Source organism: Sebastes umbrosus, unplaced genomic scaffold, assembly GCF_015220745.1.
Source record: "Sebastes umbrosus isolate fSebUmb1 unplaced genomic scaffold, fSebUmb1.pri scaffold_143_arrow_ctg1, whole genome shotgun sequence".
Taxonomy (NCBI): domain Eukaryota; kingdom Metazoa; phylum Chordata; class Actinopteri; order Perciformes; family Sebastidae; genus Sebastes; species Sebastes umbrosus.
The window spans coordinates 41,443-62,348 of record NW_023618466.1 but is presented as its reverse complement, the minus strand read 5'-3'; the positions used below and the strand labels follow the sequence as shown (position 1 = coordinate 62,348).

The 20,906-nt window shown below is 43.0% G+C and overlaps 2 protein-coding genes and 1 long non-coding RNA gene across 10 annotated transcripts in view; 2 read left to right on the top strand and 1 right to left on the bottom strand.

Moving 5' to 3' along the window:
• Positions 1-703: 703 nt before the first annotated feature.
• LOC119484314 lies at positions 704-1,059 on the bottom strand. Its single transcript, XR_005205955.1, has 3 exons — positions 1,010-1,059; positions 786-935; positions 704-735 (listed from the first exon to the last, which is right to left on the bottom strand). It is a non-coding gene; the product is annotated as an uncharacterized LOC119484314 (long non-coding RNA).
• A 78-nt stretch (positions 1,060-1,137) lies between these two features.
• Positions 1,138-6,269, top strand: LOC119484313 (tetraspanin-14-like; the record flags this gene model as incomplete). Its single annotated transcript, XM_037763053.1, is given in 4 exon segments — positions 1,138-1,284; positions 1,408-1,458; positions 4,347-4,460; positions 5,119-6,269. Coding segments are annotated over 4 exon segments (378 nt in total), but the record flags the coding sequence as incomplete, so codon positions are not given.
• Positions 6,270-9,712: 3,443 nt separating this feature from the next.
• Positions 9,713-20,906, top strand: part of LOC119484311 (echinoderm microtubule-associated protein-like 4) — a 41,597-nt gene continuing 30,403 nt past the window's right edge. For 5 of the 8 annotated variants that reach the window (XM_037763052.1, XM_037763050.1, XM_037763048.1 and 2 more), the window contains exons 1-3: positions 9,717-10,008; positions 14,678-14,863; positions 15,376-15,496. In XM_037763052.1, the coding sequence (XP_037618980.1) occupies positions 9,984-10,008; positions 14,678-14,863; positions 15,376-15,496 (332 nt within the window). In that variant the 5' untranslated portion in view covers positions 9,717-9,983. Of the gene's footprint in view, positions 10,009-14,677; positions 14,864-15,375; positions 15,497-20,906 lie in introns of all 8 variants that reach the window. The other 3 variants (XR_005205954.1, XM_037763051.1, XM_037763049.1) reach the window with 3 other exon arrangements.

Below are 20,906 nucleotides of genomic sequence, written 5' to 3'. Positions count from 1 at the left end.
ACCTTAGTTAAACCTTTAGTATCTTGTTCTATTAACAGAACCACTGCTGTGGAGCTCAGGAACCTTTAGTTAAACCTTTAGTATCTTGTTCTATTAACAGAACCACTGCTGTGGAGCTCAGGAACCTTTAGTATCTTGTTCTATTAACAGGACTACTGCTGTGGAGCTAAGGAACCTTTAGTATCTTGTTCTATTAACAGAACCACTGCTGTGGAGCTCAGGAACCTTTAGTATCTTGTTCTATTAACAGAACCACTGCTGTGGAGCTAAGGAACCTTTAGTATCTTGTTCTATTAACAGAACAACAGCTGTGGAGCTAAGGAACCTTTAGTATCTTGTTCTATTAACAGAACCACTGCTGTGGAGCTCAGGAACCTTTAGTTAAACCTTTAGTATATTGTTCTATTAACAGAGCCACTGCTGTGGAGCTCAGGAACTTTTAGTTAAACCTTTAGTATCTTGTTCTATTAACAGAACCACTGCTGTGGAGCTAAGGAACCTTTAGTATCTTGTTCTATTAACAGAACAACAGCTGTGGAGCTAAGGAACCTTTAGTATCTTGTTCTATTAACAGAACCACTACTGTGGAGCTCAGGAACCTTTAGTTAAACCTTTAGTATCTTGTTCTATTAACAGAACCACTGCTGTGGAGCTCAGGAACCTTTAGTTAAACCTTTAGTATATTGTTCTATTAACAGAGCCACTGCTGTGGAGCTCAGGAACCTTTAGTTAAACCTTTAGTATATTGTTCTATTAACAGAGCTACTGCTGTGGAGCTAAGGAACCTTTAGTATCTTGTTCTATTAACAGAACCACTGCTGTGGAGCTAAGGAACCTTTAGTATCTTGTTCTATTAACAGAACAACAGCTGTGGAGCTAAGGAACCTTTAGTATCTTGTTCTATTAACAGAACCACTGCTGTGGAGCTCAGGAACCTTTAGTTAAACCTTTAGTATCTTGTTCTATTAACAGAACCACTGCTGTGGAGCTCAGGAACCTTTAGTTAAACCTTTAGTATCTTGTTCTATTAACAGAACCACTGCTGTGGAGCTCAGGAACCTTTAGTTAAACCTTTAGTGTCTTGTTCTATTAACAGAACCACTGCTGTGGAGCTCAGGAACCTTTAGTTAAACCTTTAGTGTCTTGTTCTATTAACAGAACCACTGCTGTGGAGCTCAGGAACCGGACGACTGGGATCTGAATGTTTATTTCAGCTGTAACGGAACTCATCGCAGCAGAGAGAAGTGTGGAGTTCCTTTCTCCTGCTGCAACGCTGATCCTGCTGTGAGTTAATCACTGATCAATACTGATCAATATACGTCATTAGTCACCATGGTTACATAACAGTTTAATAATACTGATCAATATACGTCATTGGTCACCGTGGTTGCTGTGTGTGTGTTTCAGGACTCGGTGGTGAACACTCAGTGTGGCTACGACGTGAGAAACAAACAGAAGGTGAGGCTTCCGGTTTTTTAAATGTAACTTCCTGTCTCTACTGTAGAACGGTACAGAAGAGGTTGTTCTAACGGGTTCTACTGTTCCTGTAGAACGGTACAGAACAAGTTGTTATAACGGGTTCTACTGTTCCTGTAGAACGGTACAGAACAAGTTGTTCTAACGGGTTCTACTGTTCCTGTAGAACGGTACAGAACAGGTTGTTTTAACGGGTTCTGCTGTTCCTGTAGAACGGTAGAGAACAAGTTGTTATAACGGGTTCTACTGTTCCTGTAGAACGGTACAGAACAGGCTGTTCTAACTGGTTCTACTGTTCCTGTAGAACGGTACAGAAAAAGTTGTTATAACTGGTTCTGCTGTTCCTGTAGAACGGTACAGAACAGGTTGCTCTAACGGGTTCTGCTGTTCTTGTAGATCGGTACAGAACAAGTTGTTATAACGGGTTCTACTGTTCCTGTAAAACGGTACAGAACAGGTTGTTATAACGGGTTCTACTGTTCCTGTAGAACGGTACAGAACAGGTTGTTATAACTGGTTCTGCTGTTCCTGTAGAACGGTACAGAACAGGTTGTTCTAACGGGTTCTACTGTTCCTGTAGAACGGTACAGAACAGGTTGTTTTAACGGGTTCTGCTGTTCCTATAGAACGGTAGAGAACAGGTTGTTCTAACGGGTTCTACTGTTCCTGTAGAACGGTACAGAACAGGTTGTTATAACGGGTTCTACTGTTCCTGTAGAACGGTACAGAACAGGTTGTTATAACTGGTTTTGCTGTTCCTGTAGAACGGTACAGAACAAGTTGTTATAACGGGTTCTACTGTTCCTGTAGAACGGTACAGAACAAGTTGTTATAATGGGTTCTACTGTTCCTGTAGAACGGTACAGAACAGATTGTTCTATTGGGGGCGGCTGTGGCTCAGAGGGTAGAGCAGGTTGTCCACCAATCGGAAGGTCGTTGGTTCGATCCCCGGCTGCTCCCGGTCACATGTCGATGTGTCCTTGAGCAAGACACTTAACCCCAAATTGCTCCCGAAGGCAGAGCCATCGGTGTGTGGATGAGTATTTAGATTAGATCCTGATGGGCAAAGTTGGCTCCTTAGCAGCCTCTGATATCAGTGTATGAATGTGTGAATGAATGTGTGTATGAATGTGTGTGTGAATGGGTGAATGCTGACATGTAGTGTAAAGAGCTTTGAGTGGTCGGAAGACTAGAAAAGCGCTATATAAGTCCAAGTCCATTTACCATTCTAACGGGTTCTAACGGGTTCTACTGTTCCTGTTGAACGGTACAGAACAGATTGTTCTAATGGGTTGAAACAGGTTCTACTGTTCCTGTAGAACGGTTCAGAACAGGTTTTGCTAATGTGTTCTAACGGGTTCTATTGTTCCTGTAGAACGGTACAGAACAGGTTGTTCAAATGGGTTCTACTGTTCCTGTAGAACGGTACAGAACAGGTTGTTCTAAAGGGTTCTACTGTTCCTGTAGAACGGTACAGAACAGGTTGTTATAACTGGTTCTGCTGTTCCTGTAGAACGGTACAGAACAGGTTGTTATAACTGGTTCTGCTGTTCCTGTAGAACGGTACAGAACAGGTTGCTCTAACGGGTTCTGCTGTTCTTGTAGATCGGTACAGAACAAGTTGTTATAACGGGTTCTACTGTTCCTGTAAAACGGTACAGAACAGGTTGTTATAACGGGTTCTACTGTTCCTGTAGAACGGTACAGAACAGGTTGTTATAACTGGTTCTGCTGTTCCTGTAGAACGGTACAGAACAGGTTGTTCTAACGGGTTCTACTGTTCCTGTAGAACGGTACAGAACAGGTTGTTTTAACGGGTTCTGCTGTTCCTATAGAACGGTAGAGAACAGGTTGTTCTAACGGGTTCTACTGTTCCTGTAGAACGGTACAGAACAGGTTGTTATAACGGGTTCTACTGTTCCTGTAGAACGGTACAGAACAGGTTGTTATAACTGGTTTTGCTGTTCCTGTAGAACGGTACAGAACAAGTTGTTATAACGGGTTCTACTGTTCCTGTAGAACGGTACAGAACAAGTTGTTATAATGGGTTCTACTGTTCCTGTAGAACGGTACAGAACAGATTGTTCTATTGGGGGCGGCTGTGGCTCAGAGGGTAGAGCAGGTTGTCCACCAATCGGAAGGTCGTTGGTTCGATCCCCGGCTGCTCCCGGTCACATGTCGATGTGTCCTTGAGCAAGACACTTAACCCCAAATTGCTCCCGAAGGCAGAGCCATCGGTGTGTGGATGAGTATTTAGATTAGATCCTGATGGGCAAAGTTGGCTCCTTAGCAGCCTCTGATATCAGTGTATGAATGTGTGAATGAATGTGTGTATGAATGTGTGTGTGAATGGGTGAATGCTGACATGTAGTGTAAAGAGCTTTGAGTGGTCGGAAGACTAGAAAAGCGCTATATAAGTCCAAGTCCATTTACCATTCTAACGGGTTCTAACGGGTTCTACTGTTCCTGTTGAACGGTACAGAACAGATTGTTCTAATGGGTTGAAACAGGTTCTACTGTTCCTGTAGAACGGTTCAGAACAGGTTTTGCTAATGTGTTCTAACGGGTTCTATTGTTCCTGTAGAACGGTACAGAACAGGTTGTTCAAATGGGTTCTACTGTTCCTGTAGAACGGTACAGAACAGGTTGTTCTAAAGGGTTCTACTGTTCCTGTAGAACGGTACAGAACAGGTTGTTATAACTGGTTCTGCTGTTCCTGTAGAACGGTACAGAACAGGTTGTTATAACTGGTTCTGCTGTTCCTGTAGAACGGTACAGAACAGGTTGTTATAACGGGTTCTACTGTTCCTGTAGAACGTTACAGAACAAGTTGCTCTAAAGTGTTCTAACTGGTTCTACTGTTCCTGTAGAGGGAGTGGAGTGAGCACATCTACACTAAAGGCTGCATCGCTGCGTTGGAGGACTGGTTACCTGGAAATCTGTTCACCGTGGCCATCGTCTTCATCGTCATCTCTCTGCTGCAGGTACAAATACCTGCTGTCCTAGTACTACTACTGCTACAGTACTGAGTACTGCTACTGCTACAGTACTGAGTACTGCTACTGCTACAGTACTGAGTACTACTGTGTACTGGTACAACTGGTACTAACTCTTGTTAGTACCGGTCGTCTTTAATGTTCAATCAATCAATCAATCATCCTGAGATTGTGTTTTTCCTGGTTTTTCCTGGTTTCTACTGGTTTCTACTGATTCTACTAGTTTCTACTGCTTCCTACTGGTTTCTACTGGTTCCTACTTGTTCCTACTGGTTCCTACTGATTTCTACTGGTTCTACTGGTTTCTTCTGCTTTCTACTGGTTCCTACTGGTTCCTACTGGTTTCTACTGGTTCCTACTGGTTTCTACTGGTTCCTATTGGTTTTTACTGGTTTCTACTGGTTCCTACTGGTTTTTACTGGTTCCTACTGGTTCCTACTGGTTCCTACTGGTTTCTACTGCTTCCTACTGGTTCCTACTGGTTTTTACTGCTTCCTACTGGTTTTTACTGGTTCCTACTGCTTCCTACTGGTTCCTACTGGTTCCTACTGGTTTCTACTGCTTCCTACTGGTTCCTACTGCTTCCTACTGGTTTGTGGTGACTCAGCAGTACGTACCTGATGTGTGTCACTCTACCTGTGAACAGATGGTGGGGATCTACCTGGCCAGGACTCTGATCTCTGACATTGAGAAGGTCAGATTCACCTACTGAAGCCACGCCTACAGGGGGCGGGGCCTGTATCCGTGGGGGCGGGGCCTCCACCAGGTGCACCGAGTTTCTTCAGTCAGACGTGCCTTCTTCTTCTTCTTCTCCTTCTTCAGTAACTCTGCTGTACCTGCCGTCACTTCCTGTCATCGGCTAGATGGACTTCTGATGACCTTGTTGCTATGGTAACTGAGGACATGGCGTCTAGTAAAGATGCATCTAATAATGTTTGACAATGTGACCTAGTTCTGTTGATCATGTTGTTTTGTCACTGAAAGCTTCGTCGTCTGACAGACATGTGTGTCCGCTCTTTATCCCACTGCCTTCACCGTTGTTTAAGAACGATCCGCTGTGCACCAGACTGCCTTCACCGTCGTTTAAGAACGAACACACTTTGTTTCGATCTGCAACTTCAGGCCTGTTTACAGTTTCAATCCTCTCTGTGAATGTTTATTGAACCAGTGTGACCTTTGACCTGACTGGCTGTTTACTGTTCAGTGCTTCCTCCATCATCATCATCATCATCATCATCTTCAGGTTGAACTCAGGTCTTCTTGTGTTTCAGTTTTTGAACATCATGTGATGAAATGATTTACTGGAGAATAACAGAATTTATGATTGACTGAAATTATGAATTGATTATCAGAATTTGATCACTAATTGATCACTAATTGATCACTAATTGATCGGTGACTTATTGAAATAGTTTGACATTAACTGAATCCTTGCAGCACTTCAGAAACCACAGAAGAAGAGAGGAGTATAACTGAAGTTAAGGTTCAGGTCATGTGATCATGTGATTGAATATGAAAACTTTATTAACACTGGATTCATGTTAACGAGCTTTGAATGAATAAAGTTTTTTGTTTGAATGTTTTTCAGGATATTTGAGCCGATCAGAACAAACCAGAGAAAATTCTGAATTATTGTATAAATGTTCTGTTTTAACTGATTTCTGATTTCCTCTTCATGAATTAATGATTTAATTCTAGTTTTTGTGTTTGAGTTTTATTTTGAAGGGATTCTGTTTTTATAAAAGTGAATTTTTATGTCTTTTATATTCATCAAAATAAAAATGAAGTTTGGTCGGAGTTTGTTTCATATTTTATTTAGTTTATCAGAAGAAAAAGTGCAGAAACCTTCATTTAAAAGCTTTGTGTTGATTACAGACGTAATAATGTTATTAATGTTATGAAAACAAAAAACATTGTATCAGTAATAATAAATATATTAGTTATTTTAATAAATTAAGGAATAAGTAAGGACTCCCACCTGATGCAGCATCGGAGAGCTCCTTCAGCGACCGGCTGCTCCACCTGAACGAGGTCAGTCGCTATCGCAGGTCCAGCTCTGCTCCCAGTAGACCACATTCACACCTTACAAACCAAAACCTGACGATAACTGACAATAACTGTCAATATATACATATATATATATATATATATACATATATAAATAAAGTAACTGGGAAAAAGAAGTTAGTAAACTTGTGTTTGGTGGATTATTTCTCTGTTGTTCCAATGCTAATGGTCATTGTATTCTACATGGTTGGAAAGCCTGGTTATTTACCTTCACAATGATGTCACACTTGTAAGGATCATGTATTTGTGGGAGGAGCAGCACAGCTGATGATGTGGGGAGCGCCCAAGAAAAATGTTCCCAAATGCTCTGCCAATGGTAAACAGTGTATTCTCATAAGGCTACCAGGAAGCCTGCAATGACTGCCCTTCACCGTCAGGCCCGTTGGCGCTGGTATCGACAACACAGACAATGGAACCTGAACATGTGGGGGAATGTCATATTCAGTGATGAGTCCAGGTTCTGTCTGCCAAAGTTGGATGGCAGGTCAAAGTCTGGAGACGACGTGGAGAACGCTATGCTGATTGTTGCACCAATGGAGTAACAGCTTTTGGTGGGGGCAGTGTCATGGTGTGTGGGGGGGGGGGGGGGGCATCTCCCTCACTGGCAAAACAAGGCTTGTCATCATTGAAGGCCATCTCAATGCAGGGAGATATCAGGATGAGATTCTGCAGCCAGTGGTGATCCCATATCTCCACAATCTGGGACCTAACTTCATCCTCCAAGAAACAACGCCCCCCCCCCCCACAGAGCCAGGGTTATCACAGACTACCTCCACAATGTGGGAGGAGAGAGAATGGAACGGCCTGCCAAGAGTCCACACCTCAACCCAATTCAACACTTGTGGGATCAGCTTGGGCGTGCTGTACGTGTTAGAGTGACCAACACAACCATGCTGGCTGACCTGCAACCAATCCTGGTTGAGGAATGGAACGCCATCCCACAGCAACGTGTGACCAGGTTGGTGACCAGCATGAGGAGGAGGTGCCAGGCTGTTGTGGCTGTGTATGGATCTTCCACCGCTACTGAGGCTCCTGATGGTGGATTCAATCAATCAATATGTCTTGTTTGTTCCTTGTTACTGATAGAGAGTTCAATCATCCACCAAACAACTCACAACAAGAGTCAATACCAACAGGAGAATATATAGGAACATCTGATCTGATCTGATCTGATCTGATAACTTCAGGCCTCTGTTCGCCACCAGGTGGTTGAGTCATATCTGTTCTACACATGAAGAAGGAAAGATATTAATCTCTCAGAGAGAACATGATGAACACTAGAACACATCTGTTTAAGTCTATAATATAATATATAATATAATATAATATAATATAATATAATATATAATATAATATAATATATAATATAATATAGTATAATATATAATATAATATAATATATAATATAATATAATATATAATATAATATAGTATAATATATAATATAATATAATATCATATAATATCATATAATATAATATGATATATAATATATAATATAATATAATATATAATAATATAATATGATATAATACAATATAGTATAATATAGTATTATATATAATATAATATAATATATAATATAGTATAATATATCATATATATGATATAATATAATATGATATAATATAATATAATATAATATTTAATATAATATAATATTTAATATAATATAATATAATATAATATATAATATATTATAATATATAATATAATATCATATAATATGATATAATATAATATATAATATAATATGATATATAATATAATATGATATAATATAATATATAATAATATAATATGATATAATATATAATATAGTATAATATATATCATATCATATATGATATAATATATTATAATATAATATGATATAATATAATATAACATTTAATATAATATAATATAATATATAATATAATATAGTATAATATATAATATAATATGATATAATATAATATATAATATAGTATTATATATAATATAATATAATATAATATATAATATAATATGATATAATATAAAATAATATGATATAATATAATATAATATGATATGATATAATATAATATAATATATAATATAATATAATATAGTATAATATATAATATAATATAATATACTATAATATATAATATAATATAGTATAATATATAATATAATATAATATAATATGATATAATATAATATAATATATAATATAATATAATATGATATATAATATAATATGATATAATATAAAATAATATGATATAATATAATATAATATGATATGATATAATATAGTATAATATATAACATCATATCATATATGATATGATATAATATATTTAATATAATATAATATAGTATAATATATAATATAATATATAATATAATATATAATATAGTATAATATAGTATAATATATAATATAATATATAATATAGTATAATATATAATATCATATCATATATGATATAATATAATATGATATAATATAATATAATATAGTATAATATATAATATAATATAATATGATATAATATAATATATGATATAGTATATAATATAATATAGTATAATATATATCATATCATATATGATATAATATAAAATAATTTGATATAATATAATATGATATATAATATAATATGATATAATGTAATATATAGTATAATATAATATATAATATGATATGATATAATATAATATATAATATAATATTATATAATAATATATAATATATAATATAATATGATATAATATGATATAATATAATATGATATAATGTAATATATAGTATAATATAATATATATGATATAATATGATATAATATGATATAATATAATATGATATAATATAATATATAATATAATATGATATAATATGATATAATATAATATGATATAATGTAATATATAGTATAATATAATATATATGATATAATATGATATAATATGATATAATATAAAATATAATATATAATATGATATGATATAATAATATATAATATATAATTATATAATAATATATAATATAATATAATATAATAATATATAATATATAATATATAATATAAAGAGTGACCGGTAGGTGGCGCTGCAGTGTTTAATCTCTGAAACCTGACCCCCCCGTTTCCCCCCCTCTCCGGTGGAAGCGCGCGCTGCCGGTGAGGCGGAGTCGGAAACAGAAAACAGAGAAGCAGCTAAACTCCAGCAGCTCCAGCAGCTCCAGCAGCTCTCCCCCTCCAGCAGCTCTCTCTCCTCTCCTCTCCTCTCTGTGGATCCTCTCTGACCCTCCAGACGGACCCGCCGAGCAGCGCTGCGCTGCGGGGACAGACCCGGACCCCTCTCCCTCCTCCCTGCTGCGGAGGCCCCGCGCTACCTCTCTCCTCTCTCCCCCTCCAGCAGGCCTCCAGCCCGCCTCCAGCCCGGACCTCCGCTCCGCTCTCCTCCCGGACAATGGACGGATTCACCGGCAGCTTAGGTGAGTCCATCCGCCGCTAGAGACCCGGAGACCCGGGACTCCACCGGGACTCCACCGGGACTCCACCGGGACTCCGGTCCGTGCACGGCGGGACGGAGACACCCGCACGCGCCTCTGGCGGCTTTACACGTGTCACTGCTGTATTTATCAGAACTCTGCACCGCCCCTCCGGCGGCGGCAAGGCCTCAAAACAAGCGCTCCTCCAGAAGATCCAGACCAGCAGACCTGTTAGAGACCAGCAGACCTGGACCTGTTAGAGACCTGCAGACCTGGACCTGTTAGAGACCTGCAGACCTGGACCTGTTAGAGACCAGCAGACCTGTTAGAGACCTGCAGACCTGTTAGAGACCTGCAGACCTGGACCTGTTAGAGACCAGCAGACCTGTTAGAGACCAGCAGACCTGGACCTGTTAGAGACCTGCAGACCTGGACCTGTTAGAGACCAGCAGACCTGTTAGAGACCAGCAGACCTGGACCTGTTAGAGACCTGCAGACCTGGACCTGTTAGAGACCAGCAGACCTGTTAGAGACCAGCAGACCTGTTAGAGACCTGCAGACCTGTTAGAGACCTGCAGACCTGGACCTGTTAGAGACCTGCAGACCTGTTAGAGACCAGCAGACCTGTTAGAGACCTGCAGACCTGGACCTGTTAGAGACCTGCAGACCTGTTAGAGACCAGCAGACCTGTTAGAGACCTGCAGACCTGGACCTGTTAGAGACCTGCAGACCTGTTAGAGACCAGCAGACCTGTTAGAGACCTGCAGACCTGGACCTGTTAGAGACCTGCAGACCTGTTAGAGACCTGCAGACCTGTTAGAGACCAGCAGACCTGTTAGAGACCTGCAGACCTGTTAGAGACCTGCAGACCTGTTAGAGACCTGCAGACCTGGACCTGTTAGAGACCAGCAGACCTGGACCTGTTAGAGACCTGCAGACCTGTTAGAGACCTGCAGACCTGGACCTGTTAGAGACCTGCAGACCTGTTAGAGACCTGCAGACCTGGACCTGTTAGAGACCTGCAGACCTGTTAGAGACCTGCAGACCTGGACCTGTTAGAGACCAGCAGACCTGTTAGAGACCAGCAGACCTGTTAGAGACCTGCAGACCTGTTAGAGACCTGCAGACCTGGACCTGTTAGAGACCTGCAGACCTGTTAGAGACCTGGAGACCTGTTAGAGACCAGCAGACCTGTTAGAGACCTGCAGACCTGTTAGAGACCTGCAGACCTGTTAGAGACCTGCAGACCTGGACCTGTTAGAGACCAGCAGACCTGGACCTGTTAGAGACCTGCAGACCTGTTAGAGACCTGCAGACCTGGACCTGTTAGAGACCTGCAGACCTGTTAGAGACCTGCAGACCTGGACCTGTTAGAGACCTGCAGACCTGTTAGAGACCTGCAGACCTGGACCTGTTAGAGACCAGCAGACCTGTTAGAGACCAGCAGACCTGTTAGAGACCTGCAGACCTGTTAGAGACCTGCAGACCTGGACCTGTTAGAGACCTGCAGACCTGTTAGAGACCTGGAGACCTGTTAGAGACCAGCAGACCTGTTAGAGACCTGCAGACCTGTAGACCTGTTAGAGACCTGCAAACCTGTTAGAGACCAGCAGACCTGTTAGAGACCTGCAGACCTGTTAGAGACCTGCAGACCTGGACCTGTTAGAGACCAGCAGACCTGTTAGAGACCAGCAGACCTGTTAGAGACCTGCAGACCTGTTAGAGACCTGCAGACCTGGACCTGTTAGAGACCTGCAGACCTGTTAGAGACCTGGAGACCTGTTAGAGACCAGCAGACCTGTTAGAGACCCTGAGACCTGTGAGAGACCTGCAGACCTGTTAGAGACCTGCAGACCTGGACCTGTTAGAGACCAGCAGACCTGGACCTGTTAGAGACCTGCAGACCTGTTAGAGACCTGCAGACCTGGACCTGTTAGAGACCTGCAGACCTGTTAGAGACCTGCAGACCTGGACCTGTTAGAGACCTGCAGACCTGTTAGAGACCTGCAGACCTGGACCTGTTAGAGACCAGCAGACCTGTTAGAGACCAGCAGACCTGTTAGAGACCTGCAGACCTGTTAGAGACCTGCAGACCTGGACCTGTTAGAGACCTGCAGACCTGTTAGAGACCTGGAGACCTGTTAGAGACCAGCAGACCTGTTAGAGACCTGCAGACCTGTAGACCTGTTAGAGACCTGCAAACCTGTTAGAGACCAGCAGACCTGTTAGAGACCTGCAGACCTGTTAGAGACCAGCAGACCTGTTAGAGACCTGCAGACCTGTTAGAGACCTGTTAGAGACCTGCAGACCTGTTAGAGACCTGCAGACCTGTTAGAGACCTGCAGACCTGGACCTGTTAGAGACCAGCAGACCTGTTAGAGACCAGCAGACCTGTTAGAGACCTGCAGACCTGGACCTGTTAGAGACCTGCAGACCTGTTAGAGACCTGGAGACCTGTTAGAGACCAGCAGACCTGTTAGAGACCTGCAGACCTGTAGACCTGTTAGAGACCTGCAGACCTGTTAGAGACCAGCAGACCTGTTAGAGACCTGCAGACCTGTTAGAGACCTGGAGACCTGTTAGAGACCTGTAGACCTGTTAGAGACCTGCAGACCTGGACCTGTTAGAGACCTGCAGACCTGTTAGAGACCTGGAGACCTGTTAGAGACCTGCAGACCTGTCAGAGACCTGCAGACCTGGACCTGTTAGAGACCTGCAGACCTGGACCTGTTAGAGACCTGCAGACCTGTAGATCTGTTAGAGACCTGCAGACCTGTCAGAGACCTGCAGACCTGGACCTGTTAGAGACCTGCAGACCTGGACCTGTTAGAGACCTGCAGACCTGCAGACCTGTTAGAGACCTGCAGACCTGGACCTGTTAGAGACCTACAGACCTGTTAGAGACCTACAGACCTGTTTAAAGACCTGGACCTGTTGGAGACCTGCAGAGATGTAGACCTGGATCTGTTAGAGACCTGCAGAGATCCAGACCTGGATCTGTTAGAGACCTACAGAGATGTAGACCTGGATCTGTTAGAGACCTGCAGAGATCCAGACCTGGATCTGTTAGACCTACAGAGATGTAGACCTGGATCTGTTAGAGACCTGCAGAGATCCAGACCTGGATCTGTTAGACCTACAGAGATGTAGACCTGGATCTGTTAGAGACCTGCAGAGATGTAGACCTGGATCTGTTAGAGACCTGCAGAGATGTAGACCTGGATCTGTTAGAGACCTGCAGAGATCCAGACCTGGTTCTGTTAGAGACCAGCAGAGATGTTGTAGTCCTGTTGTTGTTGTTGTTGTTGTTGTTGTTTATTTATTGGACAGTGGATATAATAGTCTAGAAAGGGGGAGGGGGGGGGGAGTGACATGCGGAAAGGGCCGCAGGTTGGATCAGAACCCGGCCTGCCGCGGTTAAGACACAGCCTTATGGGCGCCCGTTCTACCAACTGAGCTATCGGTGCGCCCGGACGTCCTGTTGTTGTCCTGCTGTTGTCCGGTTGTAGTCCAGTTGTTGCCCTGCTGTTGTCTGGTTGTTGTCCTGTGGATGTTCTGTTGTAGTCCAGTTGTTGTCCTGCTGTTGTTCTGTTGTTGCCCTGCTGTTGTCTGGTTGTTGTCCTGCTGTTGTTCTGTTGAAGTCCTGTTGTTGTCCTGTGGATGTTCTGTTGTAGTCCGGTTGTTGTCCTGTTGTAGTCCTGTTGTTGCCCTGCTGTTGTTCTGTTGTAGTCCTGTTGTTGCCCTGCTGTTGTTCTGTTGAAGTCCTGTTGTTGCCCTGCTGTTGTCCGGTTGTAGTCCAGTTGTTGTCCTGCTGTTGTCCTGTTGTTGCCCTGCTGTTGTCTGGTTGTTGTCCTGTGGATGTTCTGTTGTAGTCCGGTTGTTGTCTTGTTGGTTGTTCTATTGTTGTCTTGTTGTTGTCCGGTTGTTGTCTGCTATATATTCAGATCCAGTGTTTCTCCCGGTGGATGACAGCATGTCCGGTTGTTGTCCAGTTGTTGTTCTGTGGTTGTTCTGTTGTAGTCCTGTTGTTGCCCTGCTGTTGTCCGGTTGTAGTCCAGTTGTTGTCCTGCTGTTGTCCTGTTGTTGTCCGGTTGTTGTCTTGTTGGTTGTTCTATTGTTGCCCTGCTGTTGTCCGGTTGTAGTCCAGTTGTTGTCCTGCTGTTGTCCGGTTGTTGTCTTGTTGGTTGTTCTATTGTTGCCCTGCTGTTGTCCAGTTGTTGTCCTGTTGTAGTCCAGTTGTTGTCCTGCTGTTGTCCAGTTGTTGTCCTGCTGTTGTCTTGTTGGTTGTTCTATTGTTGCCCTGCTGTTGTCCGGTTGTAGTCCAGTTGTTGTCCTGCTGTTGTCCGGTTGTTGTCTTGTTGGTTGTTCTATTGTTGCCCTGCTGTTGTCCGGTTGTAGTCCAGTTGTTGTCCTGTTGTTGTCCTGCTGTTGTCCAGTTGTTGTCCTGCTGTTGTCTTGTTGGTTGTTCTATTGTTGCTCTGCTGTTGTCCGGTTGTAGTCCAGTTGTTGTCCTGCTGTTGTCCAGTTGTTGTCCTGTGGATGTTCTGTTGTTGTCCGGTTGTTGTCCTGCTGTTGTCCGGTTGTTGTCTTGTTGGTTGTTCTATTGTTGTCTTGTTGTTGTCAGGTTGTTTTCTGCTATATATTCAGATCCAGTGTTTCTTTCTCCCGGTAGATGACAGCATGTCCGGAGCGAGTGTGTCAGATGTCAACGATCGTCTTTCTGCTCTGGAGCTTCGTGTTCAGCAGCAGGAAGATGAGTTGACGGTGATGAAAGCTGCTCTCGCTGATGTCCTTCGCCGCCTCGCCGCCTCCGAAGTCTCCACTTCCTCCTCGACCAAGAAACAACATGGAGGGAAAGGTAACGTTTAACTGGTAATGGTCAGTCTTTAACTGGTCAGTCTTTAACTGGTTATGGTCAGTCTTTAACTGGTCAGTCTTTAACTGGTAATGGTCAGTCTTTAACTGGTCAGTCTTTAACTGGTTATGGTCAGTCTTTAACTGGTCAGTCTTTAACTGGTCAGTCTTTAACTGGTTATGGTCAGTCTTTAACTGGTCAGTCTTTAACTGGTTATGGTCAGTCTTTAACTGGTCAGTCTTTAACTGGTTATGGTCAGTCTTTAACTGGTCAGTCTTTAACTGGTAATGGTCAGTCTTTAACTGGTCAGTCTTTAACTGGTTATGATCAGTCTTAACTGGTCAGTCTTTAACTGGTCAGTCTTTATCTGGTAATGGTCAGTCTTTAACTGGTCAGTCTTTATCTGGTAATGGTCAGTCTTTAACTGGTCAGTCTTTAACTGGTAATGGTCAGTCTTTGACTGGTTATGGTCAGTCTTTAACTGGTCAGTCTTTAACTGGTTTAACCTCCTGCAGGTGGTGCTGCGCTGCGTGAAGCCTACTCAATGTCTTGTATTGCTAACGGAGGAACATCTGGACGAAAGAGAGACTCCACCTCCGTCACCAGGAAGGACACACTATCGTCTGCTGCCAAGAGGTTAAAACACACGCACGCACACGCACACGCACACGCACACATACAGCCGTGTACTTCTTTCTTTGTGAGGACACTCATTCACACAATGCACTCCCTCGTCCCTTACCCTAACCATCCCAACTAATGCCTGACCCTTACCCTAACCATCACAACTAATGCCTTACCCTAACCCTTACCATCACAACTAATGCCTTACCCTTACCCTAACCATCCCAACTAATGCCTGACCCTTACCCTAACCATCACAACTAATGCCTTACCCTAACCCTTACCATCACAACTAATGCCTTACCCTTACCCTAACCATCCCAACTAATGCCTGACCCTTACCCTAACCATCACAACTAATGCCTTACCCTTACCCTAACCATCCCAACTAATGCCTTACCCTTACCCTTACCATCACAACTAATGCCTTACCCTTACCCTAACCATCCCAACTAATGCCTTACCCTTACCCTAACCATCCCAACTAATGCCTTACCCTTATCCTTACCCTTACCATCACAACTAATGCCTTACCCTTACCCTTACCATCACAACTAATGCCTTACCCTTACCCTAACCATCCCAACTAATGCCTGTCCCTTACCCTAACCATCACAACTAATACCTGACCCTTACCCTAACCATCCCAACTAATGCCTGACCCTTACCCTAACCATCACAACTAATGCCTGACCCTTACCCTAACCATCCCAACTAATGCCTTACCCTTACCCTAACCATCCCAACTAATGCCTTACCCTTACCCTAACCATCCCAACTAATGCCTTACCCTTACCCTAACCATCCCAACTAATGCCTGACCCTTACCCTAACCATCACAACTAATGCCTTACGCTTACCCTTACCATCACAACTAATGCCTTACCCTTACCCTTACCCTTACATCACAACTAATGCCTTACCCTTACCCTAACCATCCCAACTAATGCCTTACCCTTACCCTAACCATCCCAACTAATGCCTTACCCTTACCCTAACCATCCCAACTAATGCCTGACCCTTACCCTAACCATCACAACTAATGCCTGACCCTTACCCTAACCATCCCAACTAATGTCTGACCCTTACCCTAACCATCACAACTAATGCCTGACCCTTACCCTAACCATCCCAACTAATGCCTGACCCTTACCATCACAACTAATGCCTTACCCTTACCCTAACCATCCCAACTAATGCCTTACCCTTACCCTAACCATCCCAACTAATGCCTTACCCTTACCCTTACCCTTACCATCACAACTAATGCCTTACCCTTACCCTTACCATCACAACTAATGCCTTACCCTTACCCTAACCATCCCAACTAATGCCTTACCCTTACCCTAACCATCCCAACTAATGCCTGACCCTTACCCTAACCATCACAACTAATGCCTTACCCTTACCCTAACCATCCCAACTAATGCCTGACCCTTACCCTAACCATCACAACTAATGCCTTACCCTTACCCTTACCATCACAACTAATGCCTTACCCTTACCCTAACCATCCCAACTAATGCCTTACCCTTACCCTTACCATCACAACTAATGCCTTACCCTTACCCTAACCATCCCAACTAATGCCTTACCCTTACCCTTACCCTTACCATCACAACTAATGCCTTACCCTTACCCTTACCATCACAACTAATGCCTTACCCTTACCCTAACCATCCCAACTAATGCCTTACCCTTACCCTAACCATCCCAACTAATGCCTTACCCTTACCCTAACCATCACAACTAATGCCTTACCCTTACCCTTACCATCACAACTAATGCCTTACCCTTACCCTAACCATCCCAACTAATGCCTTACTCTTACCCTAACCATCCCAACTAATGCCTTACCCTTACCCTTACCCTTACCATCACAACTAATGCCTGACCCTTACCATTACCATCACAACTAATGCCTTACCTTTACCCTAACCATCCCAACTAATGCCTTACCCTTACCATTACCATCACAACTAATGCCTTACCCTTACCCTAACCATCCCAACTAATGCCTTACCCTTACCCTAACCATCCCAATTAATGCCTTACCCTCACCCTTACCATTACAACTAATGCCTTACCCTTACCCTAACCATCACAACTAATGCCTGACCCTTACCATTACCATCACAACTAATGCCTTACCCTTACCCTAACCATCACAACTAATGCCTTACCCTTACCCTTACCATCACAACTGATGCCTTACCCTTACCATTACCATCACAACTAATGCCTGACCCTTACCATTACCATCACAACTAATGCCTTACCCTTACCCTAACCATCACAACTAATGCCTTACCCTTACCCTTACCATTACCATCACAACTAATGCCTTACCCTTACCCTAACCATCACAACTAATGCCTTACCCTTACCCTAACCATCACAACTAATGCCTTACCCTTACCCTAACCATCACAACTAATGCCTTACCCTTACCCTAACCATCACAACTAATGCCTTGCCCTTACCCTAACCATCACAACTAATGCCTTACCCTTACCCTTACCATCACAACTAATGCCTTACCCTTACCCTAACCGTCACAACTAATACCTGAGCCTTACCATTACCCTTACAATCACAACTAATGCCTGACCCTTAACCTTACCCTTACCCTTACCATCACAACTAATGCCTGATCCTTACCCTTACCATTACCATCACAACTAATGCCTGATCCTTACCCTTACCCTTACCATCACAACTAATGCCTGACCCTTACCCTAACGTCACAACTAATGCCTGAGCCTTACCCTTACCCTTACCCTTACCATTACCCTTACAATCACAACTAATGCCTGACCCTTACCCTAACCTAAACTAATGCCTGACCCTTACCCTAACCATCACAACTAATGCCTGACCTTTACCCTTACCCTAACCATCACAACTAATGCCTGACCTTTACCCTTACCCTAACCTAACCATCACAACTAATGCCTGACCTTTACCCTTACCCTAACCATCACAACTAATGCCTGACCTTTACCCTTACCTTAACGTAACCATCACAACTAATGCCTGACTCTTACCCTTACCCTAACCATCACAACTAATGCCTGACCTTTACCCTTACCCTAACCTAAAGCATCACAACTAATGCCTGACCTTTACCCTTACCCTAACCTAAACCATCACAACTAATGCCTGACTTTTACCCTTACCCTAACCTAAACCATCACAACTAATGCCTGACCTTTACCCTTACCCTAACCTAAAGCATCACAACTAATGCCTGACCTTTACCCTTACCCTTACCCTAACCTAAACCATCACAACTAATGCCTGACTTTTACCCTTACCCTAACCATCACAACTAATGCCTGACCTTTACCCTTACCCTAACCATCACAACTAATGCCTGACTCTTACCCTTACCCTAACCATCACCACTAATGCCTGACTCTTACCCTTACCCTAACCATCACAACTAATGCCTGACCTTTACCCTTACCCTAACCATCACAACTAATGCCTGACTTTTACCCTTACCCTAACCATCACAACTAATGCCTGACCTTTACCCTTACCCTAACCATCACAACTAATGCCTGACTCTTACCCTTACCCTAACCATCACCACTAATGCCTGACTCTTACCCTTACCCTAACCATCACCACTAATGCCTGACTCTTACCCTTACCCTAACCATCACAACTAATGCCTGACCTTTACCCTTACCCTAACCATCACAACTAATGCCTGACCTTTACCCTTACCCTAACCTAAACCATCACCACTAATGCCTGACTCTTACCCTAACCATCACAACTAATGCCTGACTTTTACCCTTACCCTAACCATCACAACTAATGCCTGACCTTTACCCTTACCCTAACCATCACAACTAATGCCTGACTCTTACCCTTACCCTAACCATCACCACTAATGCCTGACTCTTACCCTTACCCTAACCATCACCACTAATGCCTGACTCTTACCCTTACCCTAACCATCACAACTAATGCCTGACTCTTACCCTTACCCTAACCATCACAACTAATGCCTGACCTTTACCCTTACCCTAACCTAAAGCATCACCACTAATGCCTGACTCTTACCCTTACCCTAACCATCACCACTAATGCCTGACTCTTACCCTTACCCTAACCATCACCACTAATGCCTGACTCTTACCCTTACCCTAACCATCACAACTAATGCCTGACTCTTACCCTTACCCTAACCATCACAACTAATGCCTGACCTTTACCCTTACCCTAACCTAAAGCATCACAACTAATGCCTGACCTTTACCCTTACCCTAACCTAAACCATCACCACTAATGCCTGACTCTTACCCTAACCATCACCACTAATGCCTGACTCTTACCCTTACCCTAACCATCACAACTAATGCCTGACTCTTACCCTTACCCTAACCATCACAACTAATGCCTGACTCTTACCCTTACCCTAACCATCACAACTAATGCCTGACTCTTACCCTTACCCTAACCATCACAACTAATGCCTGACCTTTACCCTTACCCTAACCTAAAGCATCACAACTAATGCCTGACCTTTACCCTTACCCTAACCTAAACCATCACCACTAATGCCTGACTCTTACCCTAACCCTAACCATCACCACTAATGCCTGACTCTTACCCTTACCCTAACCATCACAACTAATGCCTGACTCTTACCCTTACCCTAACCATCACAACTAATGCCTGACTCTTACCCTTACCCTAACCATCACAACTAATGCCTGACCTTTACCCTTACCCTAACCTAAAGCATCACAACTAATGCCTGACCTTTACCCTTACCCTAACCCTAACCATCACCACTAATGCCTGACTCTTACCTTAACCTAAACCATCACAAATAACGCCTGCCCCTTACCGTTACCCTTACCCTTAAGGGGTGTCTTTGTAAATGTCCCTTCTTCTTCACCCTAGGATGTTTGTATTCTTCTTGTTTTGCGCCAGTTGCGTCATGAACACGCCCACTCATGACCGGTCAGTGACCGGCTCTAATCACACCTGGGCTCAACGGGACATTACACAGACTTGTTTCAAGGGAGCCGGCGGGGTAATGTCCATTTAATGTCCGGTCCAACTGATATGGACATTTGTGTTCTCACATACAGCTGCTCCGGGAAACGTCTATTTAAGTTCAGTGTATGAAAGAGGCTCAACACACACACTACATCCCTGAGCATCAGTCACAACTCAAGCCATCTCATCTACCCCTAACCCCTAACCCCTAACCCCTAACCCCTAGCCCCTAGCCCCTAGCCTCTAGCCCCTAGCCCCTAACCCCTAACCCCTAACTCCTAGCCCCTAACCCCTAACCCATCTCATGACTTTACCTGTAAAGGTTCGTCTCGGGTTCACTATTAGTAGTAAGCTACCACTTCCATAGTTATATATATGCTCTCTGCTCTGCTCACTGTGT